The 21411-nt window shown below is 38.7% G+C and overlaps 1 protein-coding gene across 11 annotated transcripts in view; it reads right to left on the bottom strand.

The window, feature by feature from the left end:
* Positions 1-21411, bottom strand: part of IQCM (IQ motif containing M) — a 649001-nt gene that overhangs the window by 563930 nt on the left and 63660 nt on the right. For 10 of the 11 annotated variants that reach the window (XM_049632276.1, XM_049632278.1, XM_049632277.1 and 7 more), the window contains exons 2-4: positions 10484-10589; positions 9564-9646; positions 1081-1163 (exon numbers count right to left, since the gene is read on the bottom strand). In XM_049632276.1, coding sequence (XP_049488233.1) covers positions 1081-1163; positions 9564-9582 — 102 coding nt within the window. In that variant the 5' untranslated portion in view covers positions 9583-9646; positions 10484-10589. The remainder of the gene's footprint in view (positions 1-1080; positions 1164-9563; positions 9647-10483; positions 10590-21411) is intronic. The other variant, XM_049632280.1, reaches the window with a different exon arrangement.

The following is a 21411-nucleotide window of genomic DNA, read 5'->3' on the forward strand; positions in this document are numbered from 1 at the left end:
AATTAAAACCACTTATGACCAGTTTCAGCCTAGAGGACCATTCAAAAGAAACCTAGGTAAAATTATATCCCCCTCACCTACAAGCATTTAAAAATATTTAAAGTCCTTATCTAAAATTCAGTTTTTAAAAAAAGCATTCAAGGGGCACCTGGGTGACTTAGTTAAGCATCCAACTTCTGCTCTGGTCATGGCCTCACAGTTTATGGGTTCGAGCCCTGTGTTGCGCTCTGTGCTGACAGCTCAGAGCCTGAAGCCTGCTTCGGATTCTGTGTCTCCCTCTCTCTCTGCTTCTCCCCCTTCTTCCCCCTTCTTCTCTCTCAAAAATTAATAAACATTAAAAATATATAAGTATTCAAAAAGCAGTAGTATGATGTGGCACACAGTAAGCCATCCTAAGATCCCCTTCCCTCACCTGTCTCCCCAAAGACCCATTTCTCGCAATAGCTGCTGCTCCCCTACAATTTCTCATCTCGTCTGCAGATGCTATCCTCTAAAATTTCAACCTGCGCTGATTCCTGTCTTATTGCTGACCGATTCCCTCACACTCCCACCTTCCAAATCTATGCCATTCAGCAAATATTCATTGAACCAACCACAAAGCTTGTTGCTGGAGATGCAACATTCACAAAAGAGTCACGGCCCTCAACGGATGGTCAGACTGGTAAAGGGCTCTAATGCAAAGTGATATGAAAGGAGATTCAGGGGAGGATGTCATTCTGGGGGCATGGGAAAGACACATCTCACAGTATATTTTCTAGTTTAGCTTTATCTAATAGTGTTTAAAGAGGGATATTTATTTGAGATAGTTAATTCAAATATTTGTTATAATTCATTAAAACATTAAAAATTGGATTAAATTTGCAAATTAAATATATATATATAATCAAATAATCTGTATATTTATAAAATCTTATTTTTAAATGCAACCTAAAATCAATTTTTATATCTAGTGAAGATTTCATTTTCTCTTCTATTCAGAATCTATTAGGGTTCATGCAACCATTTGGAACAATCAGTGTAGTATACAAAAATAGTTATTAGTTTTCTGAAAAATAAGTTAGATAAATGGAAAGCATTAACCTCATTTACTTTCTCATAATGTTGGGCAATGAGAGTTTTTGCTTCTTGAAAAAAATCTTGCTTGGCGATCTCTAATATGGGACCTAAAACAGAAACACAAAATGTTTTGGTTTGTTTTTTTAATGTAGTTAATGTACTTTCTTGATCACAAATGGCAAAACTATGAGATTAAAATTTGGGCAGTGATGAATCTTGCAGGATATTATAAAAGGTAAGTGTTACAAGTGGATGTTGTAAGTGAATGCAAAAGAAGTTCACGGAATGATCCTTCAACGTAATATTTTACTTTAAAAAAACATCAGCTTACAATGATGAGAGTGGTAAGGTAGATATCCTCATTTACTTAAGTCCAGGGAAACCAAACAAAACACACAAAATCTAAATCTCCTTCAGCTCTTCAAGTTCTTTAAATGTTACTATATAGAAGACATAATATGTTTTGGGCACAGAAATTACTAACGAATCTAAACGTATTTTGTATACCTGATGACTAATTCATATGTCTGTACATTTCTTCAAGAATATTTACCTTATATCTAGATGTTAAAATTATAACTACAAAATAAACTCAATAGGTTTACTGAGTAGGAATAGCAATGAAATAAAAAAATACACAACTACAAATGAGTAAATAATAATAACTCTTATTTATATTCTCCTAAGATTCTCATTCTTTTTATCCAGAGCTACATATAAAATTCTACAGCATGTACATAGACTACATTATTCTCAGTCTTGTCTAAAATTTCCTCCTTAGAGGAAAGGAGGATCAAGATTTTTCTCTCTTTTCAGCCATTCAAATTTTAAGCAATTAGAAACTTCATCTTCACAAAAATCAAAACCTTAATAAGATACTGTCTTACTTCATGTGGGCTGCTATAACAAAATGCCATAGGCCAGGTGACTTACAAGCAATAGACATTTATTTCTCACAATTCTGGAGGCTGGGAGTACTAGAGCAGGGTGTCAGCATGGTCAGGTGAGGGTATCCTCACATGGTAGAAAGGACTAGGGAGCTCTTTGGGGCCTCTTCTATAAAAGCACTAATCCCATTAAACCCTTTGATGAGGATCCCACCGTCATGACCTAATCCCCTTCTAATACCATCACCTTTGGGGGTTGGATTTCAACATTCCAATTTCTAGGGGTAGGGGTGGGGGGGCAACATTCAGATCATAGCCACCACATACCCACCAGAATGGCTAAAATTGAAAACACTCATAACAGCCAATATTGGCGAGTCTGCAGAGCACTGGTAGGAATGTAAGATCATCAGTTTGGAAAAGATACGGCAATTTCTTATAAAACTTAATATACATCTATCCTATGACCTAGCAATCCCACCCCTAGGTATTTATCAAAGAGAATGAAGCATATATTTACAAAGGAGTTGTACCAGAATGCTCATAGAAGCTTTATTCATAATAGTTCTAAACTGGAAACAGCCCAGATGTGTATCAACAAGAGAACAGCAAACAAACTGTAGTATATTCACACAATAAAATACCACTAAGCAACAAAAAAGATTCAAACTACTGGCACACACAACAACATGAATGAACTTCAAAAACATTATGCAAAGTAAGCATCCTTACACACACACACAATATAATACTTTATCGTTCCACTTCTATGAAGTTCTAGTGCAAACACAGCTAACATATGGGAGAAAAAAAAAAGAACAGTGATTTTTCTGGTGGGAGATGGCATGAATTGACTGAAAAGGAACATGAAGGAAATTTCTAGAGTAATGGTAAGCATTCTATATTTTGATACAGAGTGGATCACACAGGCATATGTAATTAACTCAGTGAATACATGTCTAAGATGTTGGCATTTTGTTGTTGTACATTTTATACTAATAGAATAAAAATATAAACAAGTAATGAAGTCTGACTATGATATGCATGTTGATGCATGGATATGAAATAAGTTGAATACAGTAAAATATTCATGGTAAGAACTGGGTGGTAGGTCTATGGGTGTTAATTTAAAATTCTTTCAAGCTTTCTATATGTTTGAAATTTTCATAACAAAATATTGGAGACAAGTTCTCTCTTCATTCCTTCACGAAACCTCCCCTTGCTTTTCCCCATGTAGACTCATGGGCCACAGGTAGCTGTTCCTTTGGGGCAATGCCATCCCAAGGATTGAAGCCTGGGAGAAGACCTTAGCAATAAAGGAGAGAGACAACTGGACTCTAGCACCCCCTTAAAAATGTTGGGTTAGAAGAAAAAGCATTTACTAAGTTGTCCCATCAATGGGCATTAGAATTATTTCTGTGCAGTCATTCTAGAAAAAATATCTTTTCTTGCTCTCAGGCTTCTTCCTTCCTTCCATTCATACCTATACCATGGAAAGTGGTGTATGTAAGTCATGTCAAACTCAAATATCCCTGTCCACCACACACTTGCCACTGTGTCTCCCCACATTCAGAGCTATTTACATATTTCTAAGGATAATGATTGGTGGGTTTTTTTAATTCTTTCCAATAAAAAAAAATTGTCAAGACTTCACGCATGTGCTTTTGGAAAAGTATACATATTCTTTGTACAGATCAGAGCACAAAGTCACATGTGAATCATAAAATATTTCATTATAAATATCATCACTCAAACCATAAGATGCACTGTCCTCACATGGAAGAGACAGGAGTTCAGGGATTAAAACTGTCTGTCAAGTTTGAACTAAAATCCAAATCCACTTTGAGGGGTCTTCTAACCAGACCATGTACTTCCCAGAGGAAAGGCAGTAACATATTCTGAGGGGTGACTCCACAACTTATCCTCTTTATCTTCCTCTCATGATGATCTTTCCTCCTTCAAATCCATCCTTCTGACTAATGGAATCTCCCTTATAATTACAGCACCTCCATGTGTCATACACATGACAAACAATATAACTTATTCATAGATGATATGGTTAAGTCACTGAGTTTTGGTGAAACTATTTTGTCTTCATTCCAAACAAGACCTTGAAGATGATCTAATCTTCATGTATAGGCAAAGCTCTGACACGCCAAGGGCCCAAATGCCTACTGAAGTCAGCTGAGCTGGAAGCCTACACAGGAGCTGTTCTTGTGAGTTGCTTTCTGCTTTTTCCTACACATCTGCTTCTTTTGCTGAAGCCATGCACTCCTTTTGAGTACTGAAGACTCCAATGAGGTTTGCCTGTTCACTCTAGTAAAATATTTGCATTTCATTGCCACTTTCTGCTATGGACAAAAGATATGTATTGCCCCAAAATTCATATGTTGAAACCTAATGCCTGATAGATGGTATTAGGAGGTGGGGCTTTTGGGAAGTGATTCGGTCATGAAGGTGAAGCCCTCATGATTGAGATTAGTGCCCTTATGAAGAAGCCTCCAGAGAGGTAGGTAGTCCCTTCCATCCTGTGAACATACAGTGAGAAGACATCCATCAGTGAGGAAGCAGGCCTCACCAGACATCAAATCTGCTGCCACCGTTATCTTGGACTTCCCAGTCTCCAGAACTGTGAGAAGTAAATTTCTGTTGCTTATAAGCCACTCAGAATATGATACTTTGTTACAGCAGCCTGAATAGACCAAGACACTTTCATTTCAAGCTGTCAATCCTGAGTCCTTATTGTAATTTAATGTCCTGATAAAGCTGTTCTGATTTTCCCCCTCATAACTATAAATTGGCCTTAGACAGAGGAGATAAATTCCCAAGTCAGCATTATACTCCTAGCTGGGCTTTTTGATGACTGGTGTGTCTGATTCTCACCAAGAGCCACCTGTCACCTCTGAACTGTGGAGGAGTTAGTATACACCCTGGCAACCCTAATGGCCTTCCTGGAGCCAGCAAGTAAATTCTGACTCATTGAGGGACTTGCCACAGTGAACTCATACAGTGAAGCCATGAAGTTCTTGAACACAACAAGGCCTGGGATTGTTCTTAAAAGGGCAGAGAAAGGCAGCCACCATCAAAAGAGCGCAACTTCTCACAGACCAGACCCTAAAACGACTCCAACTGAAGACATGTAGATACACTGACTCCAGGTCAGCAATCCCGAGCCCTCACTGGCATTTAAGATGCTGAGGCAGTTGTTCTGATTTCCTCTGGTAACTAAAAATTAGCCTTTGAACCAAAAAGTTAAATTCGTAAAGTAGAACAAGAGAATTCATATCTCAGGCCCTTAGAAAAGGCAAAGCTCTAGTGTGTGTTCCTTAACTTTATAATTTCTAAGAATCTTTATATATTCAACAAATGAGTCTAAAATTATGAGAAATTAAGCAATTTTGATGTTAAGAATCCATCCAGTTAATAATCTTTGAAGCTTCTGTTTCTCTGTTCATAATAGGGTAAGTACACAAGCATGCAGCTTTTATACATTCAAGTGTGCATTAGAACTTCAATTATTAAAAGGAAGCTGTCAAGGTCTGCTCCTTCTCTTAAAAAAATCTATAATTAAAGCTTTGTTTACTTGCAGATACACATCCATAGCATATAGAATGACTTTTAAGAGCTCTCATTCCTGAGTCACACTATTTTGGTCTTGAATTACAATTTGCTCATGAACCTTATTTTATTGTCTTAAGCCTTCATTTTCTCATTTGTAAAATGAGAACAATAATAAGAATATATCTTGCACAGAGTTTTGAGGATTCAATTGCACTTGGTTACAAAGCACTTAGCACAGAGGCTGGCACATAACAAGCTTTCAATCAATGTGAGCAATTATTACTGTAGTTACTGTGGTATTACTCTCATTGAGCTAAACTTTTCTCCAACCATGTTTATATAATTAATTTCATCAGTCAGTTCTCATTTCTTCAGTAGCACAAAGATAAATTTCAACTTTCTAAATTAGTTTGAATAAATCTGGTCTTATTATAGTTCTTTTTATCCAAAATTAATTAATTAATAGGTTTGAAAATAATACAATTTCTTTATACTTTGGATTCCTTAAGTTACTAAACCCCCAAAAGCAGTAAAAAATCATTATAAGCAATAACAAATATTTTATGATAAAGTTCATGAAGAGATTTAAATACTTATACTACTTAAATAAAACATGAGTACAAATATTAACATTTCTATGGGGGAAGATAATGAATTTCTAATGCCAAATGATTTCACTAGCCTAAAATTGTTTTCTTACGTTTATTTTATATTTTTTTAAAAAACTCACTCTTCCTATATCATCAGTTTAATGCTATTATGATAGATAGTTCATAAAACTTCATATTTTTCTTAATGCTTTGGAGGTTCTGTGTAATTGCTCTAGTAAATCTCTGAAGTGAAGACACCAGAAGATCTAATTTTGGAAGTTATGACAGGGAACAAATCATTGGCCATCTCTTGATTATATCATTGAAAAAAATCTTTTCTGCCCCTAGAAAAACCAAGGGACTAGCAAACATGTGTTTGGTAATTTGTTGTAGCAGCAACACAATACTAATACAAATTGTTTACTCATTCTTCTGTTGATGGACATTATAGCTATTCCAAGTTTGGAGCAATTGTGAATAACACTGCTATGACCACTTTTTCACAATGCATTTGGTGGAAATTTTTCACTTGTTTTGTGGAATAAGAATAAAAAATAAGAATAAGAATAAAATTTCTGGGTCATAAAAAAAATAACTGGCCTTACTAAGAGAGTTTCTATCCTTCCTACTCACAGGTTCCATTCTTCAGAGACATCACAAAAATTTACTACGGAGATATCCTGAACAAAGATGTATGCCTACATGGCTAATGCCTTCTTTGCCTCTATAGTCAAAGTAAGTGCCTATGTGTTTGATCTCACAGATGTTAGAAAAGCCATACCTCAGACTCAAAGAGATTTAGTTCAGCATATGTTCATTAAGCACCTACTAAGTCCCAGATGCTAAATGTGCTAAATTTGGTGCTGATTTGGTGCTAAATGTGCTGAAATAAATAGGACATTAGGTAGCCCTGCCTTCCAGGTACTTAGAGCCTAATGCCAGGAAAAAAAAGAAATATTATAAATAAACGCCATGACATTCAGTATGCACATACATTGTGATAGAGGCCAATGTAAGTCACTAACACCCCCTACTGCCAGCTTGCTAATGTATGAATTTCCCTTTAAAGATATGAGACTTTGCATTGTATTATTAGAGATAAGGCTTAAAACAGAAATATCCCAAGAGAAATAAAACAGTGAATCAAATCCAGACTAAGACAGTGGTTTTAAAACTGTGCTTCATCAATTTCATGTGCCTTCAGGGCCCTTCCTTCTTTCAATCACAGAAGCTCAGACCTTATCTGTTTTACATATTTGAACTCTTCCTAAGTTTTCATTTTGTAGGAAATATCCCTTGGCTAAAAATAACAAACACACAGCAAACAAGTAAAAAAACAAATTAACAAAGGTTTGAATATTACTTTGTGTGCTGAAAGATCTCCTTCTAAAAGCAGGTTCAGAGGACGGGCAGGATTAAGTCACGGGAGGGGAGAAGCTTAGAGACAAGGTGCAGGAGAGAGAAGCTGAAACTAAGATGGTTTAATTTGTTCCAGGGCAAAGAGTTGTGGAAACCAGAATGTGAAGGGAAGCTCTTTGAAGAGAAACCTCAAAGAAAATAGTTTATATTCAATTCCACTACACTTAAGTGAAGAAAATATAATTTATCTAATTTCTTTTCAAAAAGAATTTATTTTTTTTAAAGATTATTTTGAGAGAATATGCGAGAGCGCACAAGCAGGGGAGGGGCAGAGAGAGAATCCCAAGCAGGCTTCTTGATGTCAGCCCAGAGCCTGATGCAGGGCTCAATCTCACAAACTGTGAGATCATGACCTGAGCCGCAATCAAGAGTTGGATACTTAACCAACTGAGCCACCCAGGCACCCCCCCAAAAAACCAAACGAAACCCAAATTCCAAGTGACATATGGCTATAATCTCCTAAAACACATATTTGACAATTTTTTCTACAGCACATTCTCCATTAAGACCCAACTCTTCAGTTCCATTGTAACAGCATTCTGTTGAGTTGTCCCTTACACACTTTTCCTCACTTCCCCACTTCCTTTATTCCTTCTTTAGCCAAGTGGTTTATCATCTTTACAACAATAAACTAATTAAGGTTTCTACCTACCTCAGGGAGATTTTACAGTGTACCTCCCCTCCAAAACAATCTCTCTATGTTAATCTTTCCCAGAGTGGGATTAGGTTGCTAAGGAGATACATGGGAATTACCAGCTCTCAGTATCAAGACTTCAAATATAATTTAATTAATTATGGACATGACCCTAAGGCAAAATGGAACTAGAGAACAGTCCTCCTCTACTTTATGGATCTTCTTCCCTTCTGTCCTATACATCTTAAAAATGTGCTGTATTATCCGGATAGAGAGTTAAAGTAATCCACACAGCGCTCTATTTGTAGCCCAGAATAGAAGCTGGCTGGCCTGTATCATATACTGCCTGGGGTCACAAGAGTCAAAGAGAGGTAGCCTAACAGGAAATCTTAATGATCTCAGCCTCTATGCAGCACTCTATGTTTCTCAATCTGGTTACCTAAGCCTAAATTTAAGGTTACCTGCATGTTGCCAAGTCTAGATTAGATCTAAATGAAATACAATGTGAAGGGTGCCTGGGTGGCTCAGTCAGTTAAGTGTCTGACTTCAGCTCAGGTCATGATCTTGTGGTTTGTGGGTTCGAGCCCTGCGTTGGGCTCTGTGCTGACAGCTCGGAGCCTGGAGCCTGCTTCAGATTCTGTGTCTCCTTCTCTCTCTGCCCCTGCCTTGCTCGCACTCTGTGTCTCTCTCTCTCAATCTCTCAAAAATAAATAAACATTTTTTAAAAAATTCTTTTTAAATAAATACAATGTGAGCCTAATATAGACACATTTCTAAAAGTGAAAAAAGATGAAATTAATTTTAATAACATACATAACTGTTATAGATTTTATTTAAAGGACATATATCCAAATATCATTTCCACATCAATCGATACTAAAAATTAATGATATTTACATTCTTTTTTTGTTGTCTTCAAAAATCATGTATATATTTTACACTTATATACCTCTCAATTCAGATGTTGGTCTTTACTCAAAAATAATCTATTCAGGTTCTCTAAAATATCCACTTGCAAAAGTATATTCACATACTCAAGTTCCTCTAAACATGGTTAAAAGTTTTCCAATAACTGAGTTAAATATTTTAATAAATCAAATTACATTGAAATTAAAATTAATTACATTTAAATTAAAAGAATTAAAATCAAACACTCAATCCTTAGTTTGGTCACATTTTAAGCAATCAATAGCCATATGTGGCCAGTAGATACCATGTTGGACAGCACACTAAATTAAAAGTTGCTATAGATCTCTCAAAGAGAGATTGGTTATATTTAAATAAAGGGAAGGAGGTGAATTCTTACAAGGCACACCAGTAACTTTAGTGCTCCAGATATTAATAATTAGAAGTTTCTCAAAACTGTTGGAGCACCATGCGTTGCGCACTGAGTCGTTAGGGAAGTGCAATACTCACCTTCTTTTTTATCAGACATAACTTCCACAGCAGTCGTGATGGGCGGTTAGGGTGATCTTTTTTGAGAGCTGAGTTCCAAGTCCCTAAACACAATCACATTAAATACTGCATTGATAATAAATACTTGCTTTTATCTATTTCTTTCACCCACTCATGAAAAAAAAAATAGGATAACACTTTTTATACATCACTCCTCTGCTCTAAAATCTCCTATGACTGCCACTTCTTTTTTTTTTTTTAATTTTTAACATTTATTAATTTTTGAGAGACAGGGAGAGACAGAGTATGAGCAGGGAAGGGGCAGAGACAGAGGGAGACACAGAATCCGAAGGAGGCTCCAGGCTCTGAGCTGTCAGCACAGAGCCTGACGCGGGGCTCAAACTCATGAACTGCGAGATCATGACTTGAGCCGAAGTCGGAAGCTCAACCGACTAAGCCACCCAGGTGCCCCTATGCCTGCCACTTCTAAAGACAGTAACCACAAGAGCTAGCATTGGGTGGGGCTCTGTGGTTTACCAAATGCTTGTGTGTGTGTGTGTGTGTGTGTGTGTGTGTGTGTGTGTGTGTGTATCACCTTACTGATTCCAAACAACCTGACTGGAACTTATCCCACTTTTGGCAGATGTGGAAACTGGAGCTCAGAGATGTGAAACAACTTGTCAAAGTAAGCATATATTTAGTGGCATGTACAGAACTCAAATCCAGATCTTTGGGCCCAATTCCCTATGCAGGCCCCTCTGAATTCTCACTATTTTCCCACTAATATCCAGTTAATACCTGGCACATACCTTACACATCCTTGCTTTGAGCCAACACACTTGAGCTTAGGTTGACATTAGTTTTCTACTCAGAATGCCCCGTTCTCACACCTTTGTTTTCTTATGTCCTACCCATCCTTACAACATAGGTTCAAATCCTACCTCCTCCATGATCACCCCAGCCTCTAGGGGCCTGTTCTTGCAAACATAGCAGTTATGATGTCCATGCCTCTTACTTGAAACTTAGTACATGCTTCTGTGTAGGGAGCTAAAAAAACAAACAAAAAAACAGAGTGAAAGATATAAATAGAAGTTCTGTATTCTTAATTAAACTCTAAGTGCCTTGAAAACCACAGTGTACTTTATACCAGTGGCTCCTCAACCCTGGATGTCTATTTAAGTTGCCTGGGTGGGAAATGGTTAAAAATGAAATCAAAGTCTAGAGTTGGGCCTAGGAATCTGTGTTTTTTTGTTTTGTTTTGTTTTTTAAGTTTCCCAAAAGATTCAAAGGTTCAGCTGGAGGAGTGAACCACTGCCTTTTGCCTTGAACTTCCTAATGCCCACCTCAGTGAATCACATTCTGGAAGTGCTCAGTAAAGGGCTGATAAACATGTTGACTAAGCTGAGCCCTTCTTCCTATGTTTGAAATTATCACTACTTCCAATGGATTATCCAAAATGCTTCAAATGTTACCCCAGGGAGTCAGGGGTTACCCCAGGGAGTCAAATGTTACCCCAGGGAGTCAAATGACCCCAGGAAGTCAGTTATACCAATGCATATTACTGTGTGCTCACATGACTTTATAATTAGAAATAGGAATATTAAATGTTTTACAGAGTCCCATGGACCCTCTTGTTCTAAAACCCTAGGTATAATTTTTAATTAGCTGACTAGAGCATCAAACTGTGGTGAAGTATTCAAGACCTTTTAAATACTCTGGGCATTATTTGAGTAAATGCACAAGCCATCATGGCCCTATGGAAGTCATGACTCTATGACAACATGATCTTAGGTAAAAGGCTACAACACTTTTTCTCAGCTTCTACTCAGAGGGGGGGAAATATTGCAGTTAGTTTTAAAAAGCAAATCTGAAACATCCAAAAATGATTCATTCTCAAATTGTCAGCATTATACCATGGGCAAGAGTACAGACCATGTACCTCATTTGCCTGATTGTACAAATGAACTGGGACAAATTGAAATACTGCACCTCCCTTAGCAATTAACAATCAAAACTCATCTTCTGGTCTGGCTTAATTACTATCTCCTTTCCATTTAAATATAAGAAGAAAACAAAGGTGTTTTGTGCTCTGTCATTTTCTTGTTTTAATCTCCATAGCAATGGACTCTTCTCTGGGGCGGTTGGCTCTTCCACCTTAATTCAGTATGCCAGGAGTGTCAGCCTGCATTAAATTGGCTGGCAAGAAAGCCGTCCCACAGTCCTTTTAATGCACAAAACTAGCCAAGCATCCTAAAGGGTGCTGGTGTGGTAATGTCCCCACAAACCCAAGGTGATAGGGAGTAACTGAGACAGAATCTGGGGGTGGATGAAGTCTTTGGAGTCTATAACAAGTGTGAAAATATTCCATGGATCAGAGTATAAAGCAAATGGAAAAGTCATCAGATAGACAGAGGTGTCCATTTCCTAGAAAATGATGAGGATGGAACTGATTAAAGATACGGAGCACAGAATATCAGATAGGGTCCCTCTCCACTTTCCATCCCCAGCAGACAGTTATGAAATGTTGCGTACCTCCTGATATATTGACCAATTTCAATTAATAAGAGCAAATCTAGTATCTGGGTTTTACAAGGGGTACTTCATCCATTTTGGAAGAAAAGGCAAACACATAAGTCAAAATTTTAAATAAAATCCAAACAACTATATGGCAGATGTCATAAGAAAGCCTGTGAGCTTTGTAAATAAGTGATATAAACCCATGAGTGCCATGAGTTCAAATGAAGACAAGACCACTGAAGGCTAAGAAAGGACTGAAGAAATGCATCAAAGGGAGACTGAGCAAAATATGGAAGGGTGACTGTTGAGGTAACAGTGAAATTTTGAAAAACTGGTTCAGCACAGGCATCAACCAATTAGAAGTGGATGCTGGCCAGCACACCTGTATGGTACTGAGTATCAGATCCGTCCCGAGTGGGTCAGGTTGGCTGCTTTAAGAGGAACAGAGAAGCAGGCAGGTGAGAGAAACAGCAAATGTAAGGTGAGAAAGCACATGGACAGCAAATAGTGGCTCTGATTTAAGCAGAGGTTAGACTATATGCTGTTGAAGTGGGCAACAAACCATTGAAATAGTTTGAAGCAAGCAATGACATAAGCAGTGTTCTGGAATGTGACTTCCATAAAGGAAGGATTCTCTTTTCTTCCTTGCTTCAGTCCCAGTGCCTTAAACAGGACCTAGCATTTAGAAGGATTTCAAAAACTGTTTGTGGAATGAGTAATTGTGTCAACAGGATGCTGGAAAGGGATGCCCTACCTTCTTATGTCTTTTCAGGAACATCTGTGAAAAAGTCCTTCCACCCCCTCTCCTCCTGTAGATGCTCAAGGCTCTCCTATCAGGTTATAGGAATGCTAAGGGTTTCTAATTCTATTTCTATGTGGATAAAAAAAGCAAGCAGAAGTGGAAACAGCATTTCCCTACCTTATCTCCTTAGCTTATCCTTCCAAAGTAGATGACTGGGAAGAATTTATCATGGTACCTTATATAATTAAGGATCCTGGTGACAAAACAAAACAACAAAAACAAAAAACTGCCCTATGGTATTCAGCAGGACTTGGGGAAACACGTCATGGTCCATCAAAGTAGACAGTCAGTTTCAACAGTCAAGATAAGGGTGAATGAGAGCAATGCTCCTAACCTTCAATCACATGTTAGTCCCTCCCCACTTCTCCATGTTAGAAATTGCACTTATATCCACCCAGTTACTCAAGCCATAAAACGTTGACTCCTCCGTATTTTTACCTACCACATCCAATCCATCAAGTCTTATACATTTTTAACTTCAAAATACATCTGCTTCTCCTCATCTTCCCTCTTCCCAGTCACAATCATTTCATTCTTGGAATGCTGAAATAGCCCCCTACCTGCTCTCTCAATTTCCAATCTAATCCTATTCCCATTCATTCTCCACACAACAGAAGTTGTCTTCTTAAATGTTTATCAGAGCATATCATTCCCTTTCCATTACTTCCGAATGCATTTAGAATAAAACCCAGCTTCTTGCCTTGGGCTTTTCTCTCTCTCGCAACTGAGTAAGTATGGATGAAAAATATAGCACTGTCATCGCACAGCTCCATCCAGAACTGAGCCAAGGGGCTTGCTTTGACTTCTCTTAGCCTCAGCTTCCTTATTTGCAAAATAAAACTGTTGGGAAATAATACCTGGAAGGCCCCATTAGTTTCTAAAAACTGTTATTACATTGCTTTTGTATGCAATTCTAACTGGCCCCAAAACTCAAACACTATGAAGTTAAGAATTTGTGCCTCCCTCTAGTTCCTCTTCACTTTCCTGAGCAGAATATCCAAGAAAGTGGCCTAGGCCTGACCTCTTTCCATCACATCCCTGGTTGCAACCCTCCTCATGTGCTCTCTACCCTTGGCCACCAGGGTCTCCCTCTCAGATTTTGTCCTGTCGCTTGTCCTGTTTCATTCCCTGATAAGTGTGAGCCCTCCTCCACTTTTTCTCTTTCAAGAAAACAAGGATCTTTGGGTCCTTTTCCAGATTTGTTTCCAAACTTCTCTCTGCCAAGTCTCCTTGTCCCTCAGACCAGATATCAGATATGCTGGCACCAAACAATAGGAATAAAAAAAAAAAAAAAGGAGTATAGGGAGAAAAAAGGAAACAGAACAAGTCCTCACTAGGTCCAATATAACAGAGCCAATATTAGACATTTATAATGGGTAAAAAGGTATACTCAGAGAACAGGAGAATAAAAAACTTATAACTGTATAATTAAAATTATGAACCAAATTAATGAGATAGCCATAAAATGAGTTGGAAAGAAGATACTTTATGAATTCGCCAACACCAGTATCAACTAAGCTGGGATCCTGGGGAACACATGTAACAGTGGCAAACACACTTCTTTCCTGACGCAGAAACCTCCGATTGTCTAATTAACTTGGATGAAGACATTTCTCAGAGCCAGGAAGTGGGAAGGGAAAGGACATAATTGAATCATTAGGATATTGCCCCAGCTGACACAAATATCAGAATCTCAGAGCACTGTGGAGATAGCAAAGTTGGATTTCAGTCCTGATTCTGTCATTGCCAAAGTGTGTGATCTCAGCCAAACCACTTAACCTCATAGAATTCCACTTCCTTCCTGAATTCCTGTCTATAAGTGAAGAATTTAAAATAGACACACAATTCTTAAAAGAGCAGCTTCAACCTATGTTTAAAGGAAACAGTTTCTCAGAAGTCAGTGAGGACAATAGATGAAAGCCTGGCTGTTCTCACTCAAGAGAGTCTCAGACCTTCTCCCTGCATGGCCCTCACTGCCACCAACACCAACCCAACACTCCAGGGTTGGAAAAGTCCAGTCGGTGACTACAGGTGCCTTGTGAGTGTAAGGTTCAACTTCATAAAACAGACATTATGCTGTATTTCCTTGTGGGCTTGCATGGACACTGGCACTTAATTAGGAGATCCCAAATATTCCTGGTTTTACATAAAATATTTAGGTCTTCAAATCACCAAAGATAGCTATTAATTTCATTTCAATTAGCAAGTCGTTAAAAAGGAGATGTTAAACTGAGAAGACTCGCACATGATGCTTGAAAATACTCTAAGCTTAAATATACAAATTCTTTCCCATTTGGCTTCAATGTGTAAAACTGGTCCTTCTGAGCCATATGCAATAAGCTATAAAGTTTTTCTGTGTTCTTACCTTAGGGTTTTGATACAGAGATAGATAAAATAGGGTTTGGGAACACATGAACATGTACATTTAAGGCCACTGAGAATCAAAGTTTACCAACAGGAGATGAGGGCCAGGGTTGGCAAGATAAGACTATCATTCCACAGTGGTCAAGTGGAGTAACCGGTCAGGGAGAGGGAAGCAATCAATGTCAGATGTAGCCGTACTTCAGTAAAGAGATCAACTACTAGAGAGAACTGAAATATTGACTTTTAGTCCCTGAACTTTCCAAAATCATAAGCACAAAAATAACATACACAACATAGATAATTTTGACAAATCAAAGGAAAAGACAGACAATCTAATATAAAGGTAGGCAAATGATTGCAATGGACACTGCAAAGAGGATTTTCAATGGGAAATCAGCATGTGAAAAGATGGCTCAAAACTCATTGGTCATTAAGGAAACACAAAGTAAAACCACAACTACCACACACCCAAACAAATGGCTTTCACAAAATCCTAGGTGTTGACAAGGATATAGAGCTACTGAAATATGCATTTACTGCCTGTTGGGAGTGTAAATTGGTAATCTCTGGAAAACTATTTGGCAGTCTGTTCAAAACCTAAATAGGTTAAAAAAGAAGATGGCGGCATAGGAGGGCACTGGGCTCACCATGTCCTGCTGAGCACTTGGATTCCACCCACACCTGCCTATATAACCCAGAAAACCACCAGAAGACTAGCAGAACAGACTCTCTGGAGCCAAGCATAGACAAGAGACCCATGGAAGAGGGTAGGAAGGGCGGGGAGGCATTGTGCGCTACATGGACTGGTGGGAGGGAGCTGGGTGGTGGAGGGGCAGCCCCCTGGCAAGGCAGAGCCCCCAAGTCTGGCTTGCAAATGCGGAGGGGCCAGACGGAATGTGTTCTGACAGCCAGCAGGACTTAACATCTGGAATGTTAAAAGTCAACAGCTCTGCTCGGAGAGTGGGAGGGTGAGAGGACACCGGGAGGGAGAGGTGTTGAGCCCTAGAAGACAGAACTCAGCGCGGCAGAGAACAAAGGTGCTGTCAAGCACCATCTCCCTCTCCCATTCCCCAGCCAAAATCAAAGGGAACCAGTTCCCATCACTGAACTTACTTGCTTGTACCACGCAAGCACCCAATGCTGTGCTTCTGTGGATCCATCCCTCCGACGGGATGGCCCACAGGGGCTGCAGGGCCCACAGGGGACCACCTATGGCAAAGCAAGCTAAGCCTGCCCCTCCTGCCCCTACGCACCTTACAGATCCACCCCAGCTAATACACCAGATCCCATCAAAGCAGCACCACAAGCCTGGAAGTGTGCAAGTAGCCTGGACAGGGGCCACACCACTCCACAGTGAGTTGGGCCCTTGGGAGAGGGGAAGATAAGGTACACACCAGTCTGACTGTGGCCCCAGCGGTGGGCTGGGGGCAGACATTGGGTCTCACTGAGGCCCTGCCCACCAACAGAAGTTTCTCCACACTGCACAGGGGAAGTGCCCTGCAGTTCCACACCACCCCAGGGGCTACCCAAAATGATGAAACAGAAGAATTCTCCTCAAAAGAAACTCCAGGAAGTAGTGACACTAACAAATTGGTCAAAAATTATATAAGCAATATAACAGAACAAGAATTTAGAATAATAGTCATAAAATTAATCACAGGGCTTGAAAAAAGTATAGAGGACAGCAGAGAATCTTTTGCTACAGAGACCAAAGGACTAAGAAATAGTCATGAGGAGCTAAAAAATGCTATAAATGAGGTGCAAAATAAAATGGAGGTGACCACAGCTCAGATTGAAGAGGCAGAGGAGAGAATAGGTGAATTAGAAGATAAAATTATGGAAAAAGAGGAAGCTGAGAAAAGAGAGATAAAAAAAAATCCAGCAGTATGAGGGGAGAATTACAGAATTAAGTGATGCAATCAAACAGAGCAATATCTGTATCATAGGTATTCCAGAAGAAGAAGAAGAGAAAGGGGCATAAAGTGTACTTGAAAAAATCATAGCTGAGAACTTCTCTGATCTGGGGAAGGAAACAGGCATTGAAATCCAAGAGGCACAGGGAACTCTCTTCAGACGTAACTTGCATCAATCTTCTGCATGACACATCATAGTGAAACTGGCAAAATACAAGGATAAAGAAAATTCTGAAAGCAGCTAGGGGTAAACACACTCTAACATAAAGGGAGACCCATAAGACTAGTGCCAGACCTATATACTGAAACTTGGCAGGACAGAAAGGAATGGCAGGAAATCTTCAATGTGATGAACAGAAAAATATGCAGCCATGAATCCTTTATCCAGCAAGTCTGTCATTCAGAATAGAAAGAGAAATAAAGGTCTTCCCAAACAAACAAAAACTTCAGGAATTAATCACCGTTAAACCAGCCCTACAAGAGATCCTAAGGGGGATTCTGTGAGTGAAATGCTGCAAGGACCACAAAGTACCAGAGACATCATTACAAGCATGACACCTACAGACATCACAATGACTCTAAACCCATATCCTTCAATAATAACACTGAATGTAAATGGACTAAATACTCCAACCAAAAGACATAGGGTATCAGAATAGATAAAAAAAAAGCAAGACCCATCTATTTGTTGTCTACAAGAGACTCATTTTAGACCTGAGGACACCTTCAGATTGGAAGTGAGGGGATGGAGAACTATCTATCATGCTACTGGAAGTCAAAAGAAAACTGGAGTAGCCATACTTATATCAGACAAACTAGACTTCAAATTAAAGGCTGTAACAAGAGATGAAGAAGGGCATTACATAATAATTGCAGGGTCTATTCATCAGGAAGAGCTAGACATATAAATGTCTGTGAGCCAAATACAGAGCCCTCAAATACATAAAACAATCACAAACATAAGCAACCTTATTGATAAAAATGTGGTAATTGCAAGGGACTTTAATACTCCACTTGCAGCAATAGATAACCCATCTAGACACAGGATCAATAAAGAAACAAGGGTCCTGAATGATACATTGGATCGGATGGACTTGACAGGTATATTTAGAACTCTGCATCCCAAAGCAACAGAATATATTTTCTTCTCGAATGCACATGGAACATTCTCCTAGATCACATACTGGGTCACAAAACAGCCCTTCATAAGTATACAAGAATTGAGATCATACCATGCATACTTTCAGACCACAATGCTATGAAGCTTGAAATCAACCACAGGAAAAAGTCTGGAAAACCTCCAAAAGCATGGAGGTTAAAAAACACCCTACTAAAGAATGAATGGGTCAACCAGGCAATTAGAGAAGAAATTTAAAAATATATGGAAACAAATGAAAATGAAAACACAACAATCCAAATGCTTTGGGATACAGCGAAGGCCGTCCTCAGAGGAAAATACATTGCAATCCAGCCTATATCAAGAAACAAGAAAAATCCCAAATACAAAATCTAAGGGCACACCTAAAGGAAATAGAAGCAGAACAGCAAGGACACCCCAAACCAAGCCAAAGAAGAGAAATAATAAAGATCAGAGCAGAAATAAACAATAAAGATTCTAAAAAAAAAACCTGTAGAGCAGATGAATGAAACCAAGAGTTGGTTTTTTGAAAAAATAAACAAAATTGATAAACCTCTAGCCAGGCTTCTCAAAAAGAAAAGGGAGAGGACTCGAATAGATAAAATCATGAATGAAAATGGAATTATTACAACCAATCCCTCAGAAATACAAGCAATTATCAGCAAATACTATGAAAAATTATATGCCAACAAACTGAACAAACTGTAAGAAATGGACAAATTCCTAAGCACCCACACACTTCCAAAACTCAAACAGGAAGAAACAGAAAACTTTAACAGACCCATAACCAGCAAAGAAATTGAATCAGTTACCAAAAATCTTCCAACAAATAAGAATCCAGGACCAGATGGCTTCCCTAGGGAATTCTACCAGACATTTAAAGCAGAGATAATACCTATCTTTCTCAAGCTATTCCAAAAAATAGAAAGGGAAGGAAAACTTCCAGACTCATTCTATGAAGCCAGCATTACTTTGATTCCTAAACCAGACAGAGACCCAGTAAAAAAAGAGCACTACAGGTCAATACCCCTGATGAATATGGATGCAAAAATTCTCAACAAGATACTAGCAAATCGAATTCAACAGCATATGAAAAGAATTCTTCGCCATGATCAAGTGGGATTCATTCCTGGGCTGCAGGGCTGGTTCAACATTTGCAAATCAGTCAATGTGATACATCACATTAATAAAAGAAAAGATAAGAACCATATGATCCTGTCAATTGATGCAGAAAAAGCATTTGACAAAATTCAGCAACCTTTCTTAACAAAAACCCTCGAGAAAGTCGGGATAGAAGGAACATACTTAAACATCATAAAAGCCATTTATGAAAAGCACACAGCTAACATCATCCTCAATGGGGAAAAACTGAGAGCTTTCCCCCTGAGATCAGGAACACAACAGGGATGTCCACTCTCACCACTGTTGTTTAATATAGTGTTGGAAGCTCTAGCATCAGCAATCAGACAACAAAAGGAAATCAAAGGCATCCAAATTGGCAAAGATGAAGTCAAGCTTTCACTTTTTGCAGATGACATGATATTATACACAGGAAATCTGATAGACTCCACCAAAAGTCTGCTAGAACTGATACATGAATTCAACAAAGTCACAGGATACAAAATCAATGTACAGAAATCAGTTGCATTTTATACACTAAAAATGAAGCAACAGAATGACAAATAAAGAAACTGATCCCATTCACAATTGCACCAAGAATCATAAAATACCTAGGAATAAACCTAACCAAAGATGTAAAAGATCTGTTTGCTGAAAACTATAGAAAGCTTATGAAGGAAATTGAGGAAGATATAAAGAAATGGAAAAACATTCTGTGCTCATGGATTGGAAGAATATTGTTAAAATGCCAATACTACCCAAAGCTAACTACACATTCAATGCAATCCCAATCAAAATTGTACCAGAATTCTTCTTGAAGCTGGAACAAACAATCCTAAAATTTGTATGGAACCACAAAAGACCCCAAATAGCCAATGTAATATTGAAGAAGAAGACCAAAGCAGGAGGCATCACAATCCCAGACTTTAGCCTCTACTCCAAAGCTGTAACCATCAAGACAGCATGGTAATGGCACAAAAACAGACATGGACCAGTGGAATAGAATAGAGACTCCAGAATTGGACCCACAAAAGTATGGCCAACTAATCTTTGACAAAGCAGGAAAGAGTATCCAAGGAAAAAAGACAGCCTCTTTAACAAATGGTGCTGGGAGAGCTGGACAGCAACATGCAGAAGGATGAAACTAGACCACTTTCGTACACCATTCACAAATTAAATTCAAAATGGATAAAGGACCTGAATGTGAGACAGGAAACCATCAACACCCTAGAGGAGAAAGCAGGAAAAAACTTCTCTGACCTCAGCCACAGCAATTTCGTACTTGACACATACCCAAAGGCAAGGGAATTAAAAGCAAAAATGAACTATTGGGACCTCATGAAGATGAAAACCTTCTGCACTGCAAAGGAAACAATCAACAAAACTAAAAGGCAACCAACAGAATGGGAATGACATATCGGACAAAGGGCTGGTATCCAAAATCTATAAAGAATTCACCAAACTCCATACCCAAAAGACAAATAATCCAGTGCAGAAATGGGCAGAAGACATGAATAGACACTTCTCTAAAGAAGACATCCAGATGGCCAACAGGCACATGAAAAGATGCTCAACGTCGCTCCTCGTCAGGGAAATACAAATCAAAACCACACTCAGATACCACCTCAGGCCAGTCAGAGTGGTTAAAATGAACAAATCAGGAGACTATAGATGCTGGCGAGGATGTGGAGAAATGGGATCCCTCTTGCACTATTGGTGGGAATGCAAATCTGTGCAGCTGTTCTGGAAAACAGTGTGGATGTTCCTCAAAAAATTAAAAATAGATCTACCCCATGACCCAGCATTAGCGCTGCTAGGAATTTACCCAAGGGATACAGGAGTGATAATGCATAGGGGCACTTGTACCCCAATGTTTACAGCAGCACTTTCAACAATAGCCAAATTATCCAAAGAGCCTAAATGTCCATCAACTGATTAATGGATAAAGAAATTTTGCTTTATACACACAATGGAATACTATGTGGCAATGAGAAAGAATGAAATATGGCCTTCTGT

This window comes from Panthera uncia, chromosome B1, assembly GCF_023721935.1.
Source record: "Panthera uncia isolate 11264 chromosome B1, Puncia_PCG_1.0, whole genome shotgun sequence".
NCBI classification, from domain to species: Eukaryota; Metazoa; Chordata; class Mammalia; order Carnivora; family Felidae; genus Panthera; species Panthera uncia.